The 12,726-nt window shown below is 41.9% G+C and overlaps 1 protein-coding gene across 2 annotated transcripts in view; it reads right to left on the bottom strand.

Moving 5' to 3' along the window:
* Nucleotides 1-12,726, bottom strand: part of DPY19L3 (dpy-19 like C-mannosyltransferase 3) — an 83,589-nt gene that overhangs the window by 57,015 nt on the left and 13,848 nt on the right. The window contains exon 4 of one of the 2 annotated variants that reach the window (XM_055145266.1): nt 1,382-1,472. The exons of the other annotated variant lie outside the window; for it this stretch is intronic. Coding sequence (XP_055001241.1) covers nt 1,382-1,472 — 91 coding nt within the window. The remainder of the gene's footprint in view (nt 1-1,381; nt 1,473-12,726) is intronic. 2 annotated transcript variants of the gene reach the window in all.

The following is a 12,726-nucleotide window of genomic DNA, read 5'->3' as shown; positions in this document are numbered from 1 at the left end:
GAGTGATAGCACAGCGGGTAGGGCGTTTGCCTTGCACTCGGCCGACCCGGGTTCAAATCCCAGCATCCCATATGGTCCCCTGAGCACCGCCAGGGGTGATTCCTGAGTGCATGAGCCAGGAGTGACCCCTGTGCATTGCTGGGTGTGACCCAAAAAGCAAAAACAACAACAACAACAACAACAACAACAAACCAACATTTGTCTAACAGAGTTTTCCACTTTGTGGATTTTGGTGGAACCCCATGATGTCAGATAATGTTTCTTTGTAGCCAAACTTCCTAATAATTGGTAATTATGTCTAGAGGTTTTCTCAGATTTAGGTTGTTTTTTGACAATACTTTCTGGTGGTCTTTGTATCCTTCTACATCAAGGGGTATATTTCTTTGGTGTGTAGCCGTCTCTCTTTCTGATGTGAGACGGGTTCAAATTCTGTCAAATAGTAGATAAGAAAAAGATTTTCTAAATTAGAGTTCTGACTTAAATAATGGAGATAGGCAGTAACCACCAGAGATTGCTAAGACCACTAGATGCAGGAATTGACCTTTAATGGGTGAGTCTGTTTATCATCTACAAAGGAATCTAATGATTAATTTTCATAGCATATAAAGGTTACCAAAATTTCACATATTCTATTGTGACAAAATCAGAAGTACAAAACATCACCTATGATGTAGTAATTTAGTACATCAATGCCATAATTGTAACATTGTTGTAGCCATATTACATAATTATAATAAAAATACATTTTAAAGAAAACAACGTATGAAAAATTCCAGCCCCCAAATATGCTGAATCCAAGCAAAGCCTATAAAAAGCCAATTCTCTGCCAGATATACCCATGTTTCATAAACCAATCATACATAAAGTCGGAGATATATTTTTTTAGGGTGTTGGGAAGCCTTCGATGTATTAAATAATAGACTATAGAATCTAATTCACTTAGAGAAAGTGAAAATGTAGGGAAAAAGCACTTGAAAAATAAATAAATGGGAGTATTAGGCAAGAAGGGACAGGAGGGTCAACTGTCACTTTCATCTTTATTACCAAATGCCTCCTGTGTTTAGAAAAGACAGTTAACCTGTAACAATCTCATTCAAAATGATCATGAGGAAGAAGCAGCAGCAAAATCAAGATGGAAACAGATTTATTTTGGGACAGAGTAGAGCTGAGAGGCAAGGCAAGGCAAGTTACATAAAGTATTATATAACTTTTTCCAGAGAACACATTTTCAAGGATTCATTAGATGTGAAGAAGAAAAAAAAAAGCACATTAAGTTAAATACACAACAGAAAATCCTACCCACATTCCTATAAAGTATTTGTTTTAACTGAAATAATGGAAACAGTCTACAGAGCCCAGTAAAATCTGCAGTTGTGATTACCTTGCATGAGAGTTGGCGCCTGTAGCATTTGCTTGTAGTAGGAGTAATACAGTCCACATTCTGTTCTGAATGAGATTTCTCGCTCCACTTCCTGAAATGAAGTTAGGTCTACTGGGTTTACATGACCTAGTTTTGTTTAAATACCTATTTTCCACTGTAGAAATGGGACACAGAACTACAACTTAGAAGAAAAATAAAAACCCTTTGAAAATTGTTTTTTATAAAATGTTGGCAAAGAAGAACAATAAAAGGCAACAATTAATATTATTGAAACTGGTTCTGCATTATAGGGATTTAATATTATTATTATTCCACTTTTGAGAATGTTGAAATTTTTTCTATAACAAAGCATTTTTAAAAATGGAAATGATGGGACTAGAAAGATAGCACAGTGAATAGGGTGTTTGCCTTACACATGGCTGATCAGCCTCAATCCCTGGCACTCCATATGGGTCCAAACTGCAAGGAGTGATTCCCTGAGCACAGAATTGTGAGGAATTCCTGAGCACTGCTGAACATGACCCCTCCAAAACAAATTTACAAAACATAAACCTAGTTCCATTTAAGCTGATTTTTCAGAACTCAATTTTATACAAATTAAAATTTTTAACACCCAAGAAGGAAAGCGGATATAAGAAATAAACCACTTTATATAAATATTCAATCTCTGGGGTAACTTTAAAGTAATAGCGATTAGTTAATTTGGTTTGAAGAAGCTTTGAAAAAATCTGAAATTTAAATGACTGACAAAATAAGGAAGCAAGTGTTAGTGAGAATGGGGAAGATTTTCTGAAATAATTCTATTATACTCTTAGCTCCTCTGTCTTATCTATACAATAGCATAAAAAAATCATAACCTATGTGGGCACATGGTTGAAAAAAGAAAACTAGTTCTAGAATCTGTAACACATGTCTAAACCATTTCCATCCATGTTTATCCAGATTACAGTGGATCTATATTCCCAAATTTATCAGAGGAAAACTTAAAAAAAAAAAACAATCAAAGCAATTATATAACTTTCTGAATTAAAAAAAAACATTCACTTCTGGGGCTGGAACAATAGCACAGCAGGTAGGGCGTTTGCCTTGCATGCCACCGACCCGGGTTCAAATTCCAGCCTGCCATATGGTCCCTGAGCACCGCCAGGGGTGATTCCTGAGTGCAGAGCCAGGAATAATCCCTGTGCATTGCCAGGTGTGACCCACAAAGCAAAAAAAAAAAATTCAATTCTAATTGGGATTGGAGAGACAGTACAGTAGGTAAGGCACTTGCCTGGCATGTGGCTGACCTGGGCTGACTCCTCTGGCCCTTCACTCCAAGTCCTGACAGGAGTGATTCCTGAGCACAGAGCCAGGAGTAGCTCTGAGCACTGCGGGATGTGGAACCAAAAGCCAACAACTGTTTTTGGCAGATTCTTTTCCTATTTCCAATTACTTTTCCAACTGTAACAAACATTTCACCAAGGAAACCGTTCTTGGGGCTGGAGAGATAGTACAGCAAACAAGACTCTTGCCTTGCATTCTGCCAAGCCCGGTTCAATCTCTGGCACCCCACAGGATGCCCTCAGAACTGCCAAAAGTGACCCCTGAGCTCAGAGCAGAGGATTAAGCCTGGCCAAATCCCCCCTACTATCCCCACAAAAGAACCATCTTCAGCACTACAAATGATTTCTTCTACCTTTTACATATTTCAACTACGCTTGTAAGAAATAATATAAATCAATTCATGAATAAAGATTAACAAAATATGTAATTATCAGAAAGTATCACTGTATCACTGTCATCCCGTTGCTCATGATTTGCTCAAGCGGGCACCAGTAACGTCTCCTCTATGAGACTTTTTACTGTTTTTGGCATATTGAATATGCCAGGGTAGCTTGCCAGGCTCTGCTGTGTGGGCGGGATACTCTCAGTAGCTTGCCGGGCTCTCCAAGAGGGACGGAGGAATTGAACATGCGTTAGCCATGTGCAAGGCAAATGCCCTACCCCCGCTGTGCTATCTCTCCAGCCCAGAGAGCATTAACATAGTTATTGACCTTAAACACTATTATGCTTAATTATTGCTGATTCTTTTTTTTTTTTTTTAAGGGAGGTGGGGATCAGAATGATTATTTAACAGGCTGGAACTATGTTTGCAATCAAAAGACTCAATTTGATCCCCACTACTACATGTAAGCACTGAGTCCAGAGGTCCCCTGAGCACTGTGGCCCCAGCACAAATTAAAAAAGAAACAAAAAGAGAAAATCTTTGGTGGGGGGGGGAGAAACATGGAGGGGGAGAGAGAGAGAGAGAGGGAGAGGGAGGGATAGGGAGAGGGAGAGAGGGATGAAGAGAGTGAGGGAGAGAGATAGAGAGGAAGACAGTGAGGGAGAGGGAGAAGGAGAGAAAGAGGGAAAGGAAGGGGGTAGGGAGGGATGGAGGGATGGATGGAGGGAGGGAGGGAGGGAGGGAGGGAGGGAGGGAGAGAGACAGAGAGAGAACAATAACAAGGAGGCACGTGCCTTGTAGCCCCAGCACTGATCCCTGAACCACTTGATGGTCATGAGTACTGCCAGGAGTGACGGCAAAGCAGAGCCAGACTGTAAGCCCTGAGCACCAGCAGGTAAGAGGAGAGAGAACGGAGGAGAAATGATGGGAAAGGGAAGGGAAGCAGAGAAGGGATAGGACTGGGGAAAGAGAGGAAGGAGCGGGGAGGGGAGAGGTGGAGAGGGAAGGGAAGAAAAGGTTCATTCTGGGGAAATCGAAAGGACAAATGACAAAAGGACCCAATTTTGGTTTTTTGTGGGGTTTTTTTTTTGGCTTTTTTTCCCTGCTTTTTTTGGGTCACACCTGGTGATGCTCAGGGGTTACTCCTAGCTCTGCACTCAGGAGTTACTCCTGGTAGTGCTCGAGGGACCATATGGAACGCTGGGTATTGAACTCTGGTCGGCCGGCCGTGTGCAAGGCAAACGCCCTCCCCATGTAAAACAGCCCCTGTTTTGGCCTTTGTTTTACAGGGGACACAGCTGGCGGTGCTGGAGAGGGGACATGCAGCACTGAGGACCCAACTCAGGGCTGACAGAGACGAGGCGCATCCTCCATCCCTTAACTATCTTCCTAGCCAGGAGAATTCAATTTAAAACGTAAATTTCATTAGCACATTTCCTTTATAAAAAGAAAAACATGGAACAGATGTACTTTATGGTAGCTTTTGCTACTATAGGTATTTTTTTAGACTTTAATTTAGGTTTCATAGCGGTGAAGGCATCTCTTCTTAGCAGTCATCTTAATTCATTTTTAATCCTCGAAGGGGAAAAAAATGCTCTTTTGTTCTTGGTATTGCTTTTTTCTAGAACGCTCAAACTTCTATCTGGTCAAGAGAGAGAGAGAAGAAAAGCGCCTGCCATAGAGGCAGGCAGGGGGTGGGGAGTGGGGGGTGACGGGAGGGAACCTGGGGACACTGGTGCTGGGAAATGTACACTGGTGGGGGGACGGGTGTTGGAACACCGGATGACTGAAATCCAATCATGAATGGCTTTGTAATTCTCTAAAAAAAATTCAATAAAAACAAAATTAAAAAAGTGATAATGCTGCTAAAAATGAAAGTAACTACAAAGGTCATGAACTGACTCTAACAGAGTAAACATTAGCTTTTGTCATGTAAATAAGAAAACAAAATCATTAGGTTTAATTACATTCCTTTCTTCTCTCCAACTGCCTCCAGTGCTCAAAGCAGGCGGCCTTCACAGATCCCCCTCCCAGCAACGTCTTCAAATCAAACCTATGTCTTCAAATCAAACCTATGTCTTCAAATCAAACTGGATCTCCAATTCAGGCCCTCACTGATAGGAGTTTCGTGTCTTACACGGTTCCAAGAATAAAAGACTGCTGACTTCATAACGATGGGGAAGAAAGAAAAACCCCTGCTTTAAGTACCAACAGCAAAAGCCCCACCCCTCTCTTTAATATACCCAGAATGTGTAAAGAACAGAGGGGGACCTAATTAGTAAAAATGCATTCAAACATGATTAATTGGTAATCTTGGTACCAGCTGTATAGAACCAAATGCTATACTTTATTAGACAGACACTTGCAAGTTTTACATCTGCTTCATGCTAAGAGAACATCTGCTTTACTCATTCAAACACTTTTCCAGTTTTACAGCAATTTATACTTTGCCTGGTGGATTGTGCCAAGGAAAATGTACACTAATAGAAGTTACCTCGAAAGAATGCAAAATGAACATGTAATTCATATTTTAATTTGCAAAAGTTCTACAGGGAAAGCAGTGTTTGAGAGAATGAGAAAATATCTGAGGATGAAAGAAATGGGAAGACCAAAGAATCGCATTTTTTTTCAGAAACTGTACAGCTCAAACTGTTTAATAGTGTACGCAGTAATTGAATTGAAGGACTATAAGGGGACAATAATCAGGAGAGGTCACACTTCCTGATTTCAAAACTTAAAGTAGTCAGATACCATAGGATTCCCCCAGTACCATGCTGGAAATAGTCCCTGAATGCCAACGTGAAAAGAACACAGAATGGGGAGAACATTTTTACAAATAATTTATCTATTAGGGGCTTGTGTATAGGGAGAACTATAATAGTAATTAAAGCAAGGCAATTTAAAAAAAATTCGTGGTAATACACAGAATAAGCCCTTTTAGAAAAATAACGCAAGTCTGTAAAAGAATTGTGCCACATTAAAAAAAAAATCTCATGTAAATAAATAACTTTGTTCACAAAAATAGCCGAGCCCCCTCAGTAATTAAGCTGCGGGTAGTGGGTAAGTCATCGAAAGCCGAACTTTATAAATGTAAGCTGCTTTCAAATTAGGTTAACAAATCATCTCATGGAAGACAGCTGTTCTTAAAGTTCTGCATTGGGAATCATGCCCTCAGCAAACATATTTATAGTGCACCTACATGCTTTATTGGCTGGTGAAATTCATGTCCATCTGTTAGAATGGAATGATTCTTGCCCCCGAGTTGATTAAAGTCATGACATGCCATAGTTATTAAACAGCTTTTGTGAGTCTGTTAGACACCTCTGAAGTGACAATACTTCCACTGGGCAACACCGAAATATTTCTTTGTCTGATGACTACAATAGTTACTGATTTTCAGATGAATCCGATTTATTTTAAAACTCCTTGCTCTTGCAAGAGTGTTCAAGAGATATACAAATCCTGTAATAATGTCAAATAAGACAGTAACAGTAGAACATGTTGGCACAAGCAAAACATATAAAGAAAATGAGTGCTTTTAGACAGAGTTTAAAAAAAAACAACCAAAACACGCCTTTCTGTATCACCAAACATACTACTTGCCAGGGAAACAAAACGATCTACAAATTTAATCTTTGGTCTCAAGGAGTTAATGTTTCAATAAGAGAGAACAGTGTCTTTCTAAAGGAAGGAAAGTGACGATTAGAGGAAGAGTATCCATTAGGAGGCATGAACAGTCTTCTCCCTACACCGTTGGATTCTGGGCTTCCAACTGGCCTCCTTTTTGCCCCCACCTCCCTCAAGGTGACCGCCACCAAGTACTAAGCATGCATCTGCTGGGGAATTTTCAGGGAATGAGAAAGGCAAGTGCCTCTTCCTTTCATTCTAGAGTTCGTTCCAGAGTTGACACAAAGGTAGGAAAGGACAAATAAATAAGACTGAAAGCTTTGTAACTTTCCACATGGTGATTCAATAAAAATAAATAATTTTTTAAAAAAAGTACGAGAAGGAAAGCGGACACAAGGACAGAGGGACGGAGGCAGTGCTGTGATCCTGGAGACAGTGAGCAAAAGTGATGCGGGGGTCAGGGAGAGAGAGGTTCCCAACACAATGTGAAATAATGGCAGCTGTGAGAGTTAGCTTTCCTTCAGGATATGCCTCTAGCGCCTCGCTGCCTCTAGCCACCAGTTTCTACTCTAATTGAATTAAAAATAGAAATTCAGGGGCTGGAGTGATAGCACAGCGGGGTAGGGCGTTTGCCTTGCATGTGCCAACCTGGGTTCAATTCCCAGCATCCCATATGGTCCCCCGAGCACCGCCAGGAGTAATTCCTGAGTGCAAAGCCAGGAGTAACCCCTGTGCATCGCCAGGTGTAACCCTCCCCCCCCCAAAAAAAAAACAAAAAAAATTCAGGAATCCACTGAGATAGTACAGAGGGTAAGTCACTTGCCCCACATGCAGTGACTCAGGCTCCATCCCTGCTGGCACTACATATGGGTCAGCAATTTTTGTGAACAAAGTTATCCAGCCTTCCAGGAGTGATTCTTGACTGCAGAGTCAGGAGTAAGCCCTGAGCAGTGCTGGATGTGGTCCCCAAACCAATAGAAAAAAAAAATCGGGTCTTCAGTTCCTACACACATTTGGCAGAGGTCTAGAGTATCAGCAGACCATAGAAAATTCCAATGGATAGTGCTGTTTAGTGAGCTGTACTTGTTTTTTTTTCCTGAAAGGATGCATTCATTCTTTTAACTTTTACTGAGATAAACTTCACATACCACACAATTCACCCACTTAAGAGGGTACAGTTTAATAACTCACATTACATTCAGAGTTATGTATCACTAATTTTAGAACATTTCCATTTCTCCCAAGGAGAAAACCCACACTCCTGAACTGTCAAGTGAGAGATTCTTGACACTTCTGGGCCCTCGGCAACCACTAATCAATCACTTTCTGGCTCCTCTGACTGGACATTTACTATTAACGGCGTCAGAGGTGGCCCTTTGATCCTGGCTTCTTTTATTTAGTATGCTCTCAAGGTTCATCCATGTGGTAGCGTGTATCTGTAATTCATTTCAAAATAGAGTTAATTTTCCACTCTGTGGATAGACCACATTTTGCATATTCATTCACCCAAGGGTGGGCACTTGGGTTACTTCTCCCCTCTGGCTGACTTGAAATATGGACTTACCCACATCTGTGTGCAATTTTTTTGTGTAGATGTTGTTTCATTCTTCTTGGGTATGTACTTAGCAAAATGCTAGATCGTAATTGCTCCGATAATTCTATAGTTAACCGACATAGCGGCATCATAATTTTACACTCCTACCAGCAGTGTAGAAAGGTTCTAATAGCTCCACATCCTTGTCCATATTTATTATGTCTTTTTTTCACAGCACTGCTGGTGGGCGTGAAGTGTTCTCATGGTGGTTTTGATTTGCATTTCCCTGGTAGCTATGGTGTTAAGCACCTTTTTGGGTGTTTTTTGGTCATTCTGGGGAAACATCTGTTTAAGTCCTTTGCCCATTTTTAAAAACAAGGTTGGGCTGGAGAAGTGCTCAAGTTGTGTGCACACGCTTGCCTTGCATGTAAGAGGTCAGGGGATCAATCTCTAGCTTTACAGAGGCGCCCCCCCAGCCCCTCCCCCCACCCCAGCACTGCCAGGTGTGGGCTCCAGTTTTGTTTTGTTTTTTTGTCTCGATTTAGTTATTACTATAGTTCTTCCTATATACAAGCTCCTAAATAGACAAATTATTTGTAAAACTGGTCTCTCCCCATTCTGTGCTCTTTCCACATTGGCACTCAGGGACTAACTATTTCTAGCGTGGTACTGGGGGAACCATATGGTACCTGATTACTTTAAGGGTTTTTATTTTTTTCTTTTTGGGTCACACCCGGCGATACACAGGGGTTACTCCTGGCTTTGCGCTCAGGAATTACTCCCAGTGGTGCTCAGGGGATCATATGGGATGCTGGGAATTGATCCCAGGTTGGCCACATGCAAGGCAAACATCCCACTTGCTTGCTGTACTATCACTCCAGCCTTTACTTTAAGTTTTCAAATCAGGAAGTGTGGTTTCAAAACTCTGAAGGGTTTTTAATCAAAATTCTATTGAGTCTTTGGGGTTTTCAGATAAATTTTATTATTGGGCTGTCAGTTCTCCAGAAATTCTACCAGGGAACCTGCTTAGTGAAGTCTATGAAAAACATCATGATATCTACAAATTAGTTTTACTTCACCATTTTGAATACTTTCTATTTCAAGGGTTTTATTTTTTTTTTCCTTTTGGCAAGGTGCAGGAAGCATACCCAGAAGTGCTCAGGGATTACTCCTGGCTCTGTGCTCTGGGATCACTCCTGGCAGTGCAAGGGGTCCACGTGGAATGTGAGGGATTGAACCCAGATCAGATGCATGCAAGACAAATGCCCTACTTGCTGTACTATCTCTACAGCCTCTATTTCAAGTTATTGCCAAATTCGCTGACCAGAATCTTCAGCACAAAGTATAGTCAAATGGCAAGAGTGGCTAAGCCTTTTGTCCCTGATCTTGGGAGAAAGACTTTAATCTCTCACCATTAAGTGTGCATAATATCAGCTTTGGCTTTTCTGGCAGATACTCTTTATGATGTTATCCTATTTCTAATATTGAGTGTTTTCATAATTCAAGTTTTGTCAAATGCTTTTCCTGTCCTCTTGAGATAATCATACAGTTTTTGTCTTTTATTCTACCAACATAGTGGAGCTCACCTGGTCTATTCTTGGGTTATATGTCATAAGGAAATGATATTAAACCTTTTTGGTACCTTTTGAAGTGTACTGAGGTGGTGAACAAGCACATCAATAGATTTCCTGATGCAAATAATCTCTGCATTACTCATCGCCTAAAAAGTAGTTTTTCACAGTGTATGGGTTATTTTAGGTGCTTCTGGATTCTCTTGACCAGAATGTTAGGAATTTCAGTTCATTATATATTAGGTGGAGTTTTTTTAATTAAATTTCTTTTTGGGGAGTGGTGGTTTGGGTCACACCTGACATACTCCTGGCCCTATGTCAGGAATCAGTCCCAGGGGCTCAGAGAACTGTATAGGATGCCGGGGGTCAAGCCTGGTCAGTCAAGTCCAAGGCACTTGCCTCATCGCCTGTACTATCTCTCTGGCCCCAATACTAAATTTTCAAGTATTATCTGATTCTATTTATTGAACCCTATTGTTTTTTGGTTGGGGAGTTTTATTAATTATACGCTAATACCTATGGTTATTATATTAGTGCCTTACTTAGGTTGCAATCAACTTTTCAGGGAGCAAGTTAAGAAATTATCTCACAAGGGAAGACAAAAATATGGAACAAAATTTCAAGCACATGAAACATGAGAAATCTATTGACCTCTCTGATATGTGATCTTCATGCTCTGTTTTTGTGTATTTATTTTTATTTATTTGGGGGCCACATCTGGCCGTGCTCAGGCCTTATTCCTGGCTCTGTGCTCAGGTCACTGCTTGCTGGCAGAGCTTGGGGGACTCTCTGGGGGCCCAGAATCATACCTGGATCGGCCATGGGCAAGGCAAGCACCCTACATGCTGAACTGTCTCTCCAACCCTTTGCTTTTATTTTTCAATTAATTTTGAGAGGCTAGGAGTAGGCAGACTTGAGAGTGAAACATCAAGTGAAACAGCCCAAGATTTGCCACCAACTAGTCTTGTGCCACAGTCATTTTCCAGATACTGACAGACGAATTGAACCCTATTATTGATTTCTTACTTGCAAAGAAAAGCTGCCTCACTTGTAACAAATTCAGTACTGGCTGTGCTTCTGCAGCCATCTGTGCGGGATGTGCATCTGTGCGGAGCCAAACACGTGCAAAGATGCACCGAAGTCAACTTTATGCGCCTACTCTCAGGTGCGGTCTGCCTCCTGCTCAGCTTCCGCAATGAAGGGCAGCACAGCACAGAGACAGTCCTGGAGCCCCGAACAGGCACTGGGTACCACCTCTAGCACTATTAATGGGCAGCCTCTGGCAAGTCACTGAACTCGCAACTGAATTTGGTTGTTGTTTATCTTTGTTTGGGAGCCACACTCAGGATGATGCTCAGGGGTTACTTCCGGTTCTGGGATCAGGAATTACTCCTGGTGGTGCTCTGGGGAGCACATGGGATGCCAGGGATCGAACCCAGGTCTGCTGCATGCAAGGCAAGCGCTTTACCCGCTGTACTATTCTTCTGGCCCCATCAATTTAATTTTGTCTTTTGTAAAATAAGAAAAAAACAGAACCAAACATTCTGAGTTGAGTTTTAATGATTTAAGTATATAATCTTAGTGTGTGATGTATGGGTGTGTGGGTAGATGTACGTATTTCCCACAGGAGCAATTCTTCATTGTCCATACAATTATTTTGGTACCTGAAACTTTTTTTTTTTTGTGGAGGAGGCACGGGGCGGCGGGGGGTGGGGGGAGTCCTTGGGGTCAGACTAGTTCTTTTCTATAACTTTAAAGTTCCTATAAAGATTTGTCTCTTCTGACCATGGCACGGTTTTAACAGATCAGTTGCTTGCAGGATGTGCTTGCTGCGCAGAGACCAATGTCATCCCTCTGGCCAGCCAGCACTTTCCTCATGATACAGTGGGGGTCGCTCTTTAATCTTTTCCTCATTGTGGTCAACAGAGATCGGTGGCTCCACTGACCCCTAAGTAGCACTGGGAGTGACCCCTAAGCCCCAAGCTGGGAGTAGTCCCTGAGCATCGCCAGCTATGCCCCCCACAAACAATCAATCTGTAACTCTGAGCTGTTTCTCAGCATCTTTCTATACTTCTTAGTGAGTTTCACTGTGAGTAGCAATTCTTCATGGTATTGTGTGGTTCTGGACTGGAGCGATAGCGCAGCGGGTAGGGCATTTGCCTTGCATGCGGCCAATCTGGTTCCAGTCCTCCATCCCTTTTGGAGAGCCCGGCAAGCTACCGAGAGTATCTCACCCACACGGCAGAGCCTGGCAAGCTCCCCATGGTGTATTCGATATGTCAAAAACAGTAACAACAAGTCTCACAATGGAGACGTTACTGGTGCCCGCTCGAGGAAATCGATGAACAACGGGACGACAGTGCAGTGCATCATGTGGTTCCAGATTACAGCCTTTTCTTATTTATTTATTTATTTATTGCTTTTTGGGTCACACCCGACAATGCACAGGGGTTACTCCTGGCTCCGCATTCAGGAATTATTCCTGGTGGTGCTCAGGGGTCGGCCGTGTTCAAGGCAAATGCCCTACCCGCTGTGCTATCACTCCAGCCCCAGATTACAGCCTTTTCTACAGTGGAATGTGATTACTGATTCCCACTGTGGCGCTGAACCTAAGTGATCAAACCTAAATGACCATCGGCAGTCTATGGGATGAACTGTGGGAGATGTCCTCGAAGGGAAACCACTTTGCCATTCAAAAAGATAAGGGGTCTGTGGAGGCAGCACAATTTATCCAAAAAGCAGGATGATGATAAAAAAAAAAAAGCAGGAAATGCTGTATCACTGTATCACTGTCATCCTGGTGATCATCGATTTGCCCGGGTGAGCGCCAGTAACATCTCCATCCGTCCTAGCCCTGAGATAATGCTATTATCATTCATTTATATGAAATTATTTTTGAGCATTT

The sequence above is a fragment of the Sorex araneus genome, chromosome 8, assembly GCF_027595985.1.
Source record: "Sorex araneus isolate mSorAra2 chromosome 8, mSorAra2.pri, whole genome shotgun sequence".
NCBI classification, from domain to species: Eukaryota; Metazoa; Chordata; class Mammalia; order Eulipotyphla; family Soricidae; genus Sorex; species Sorex araneus.
This window is presented reverse-complemented; position numbering and strand designations above follow the sequence as displayed.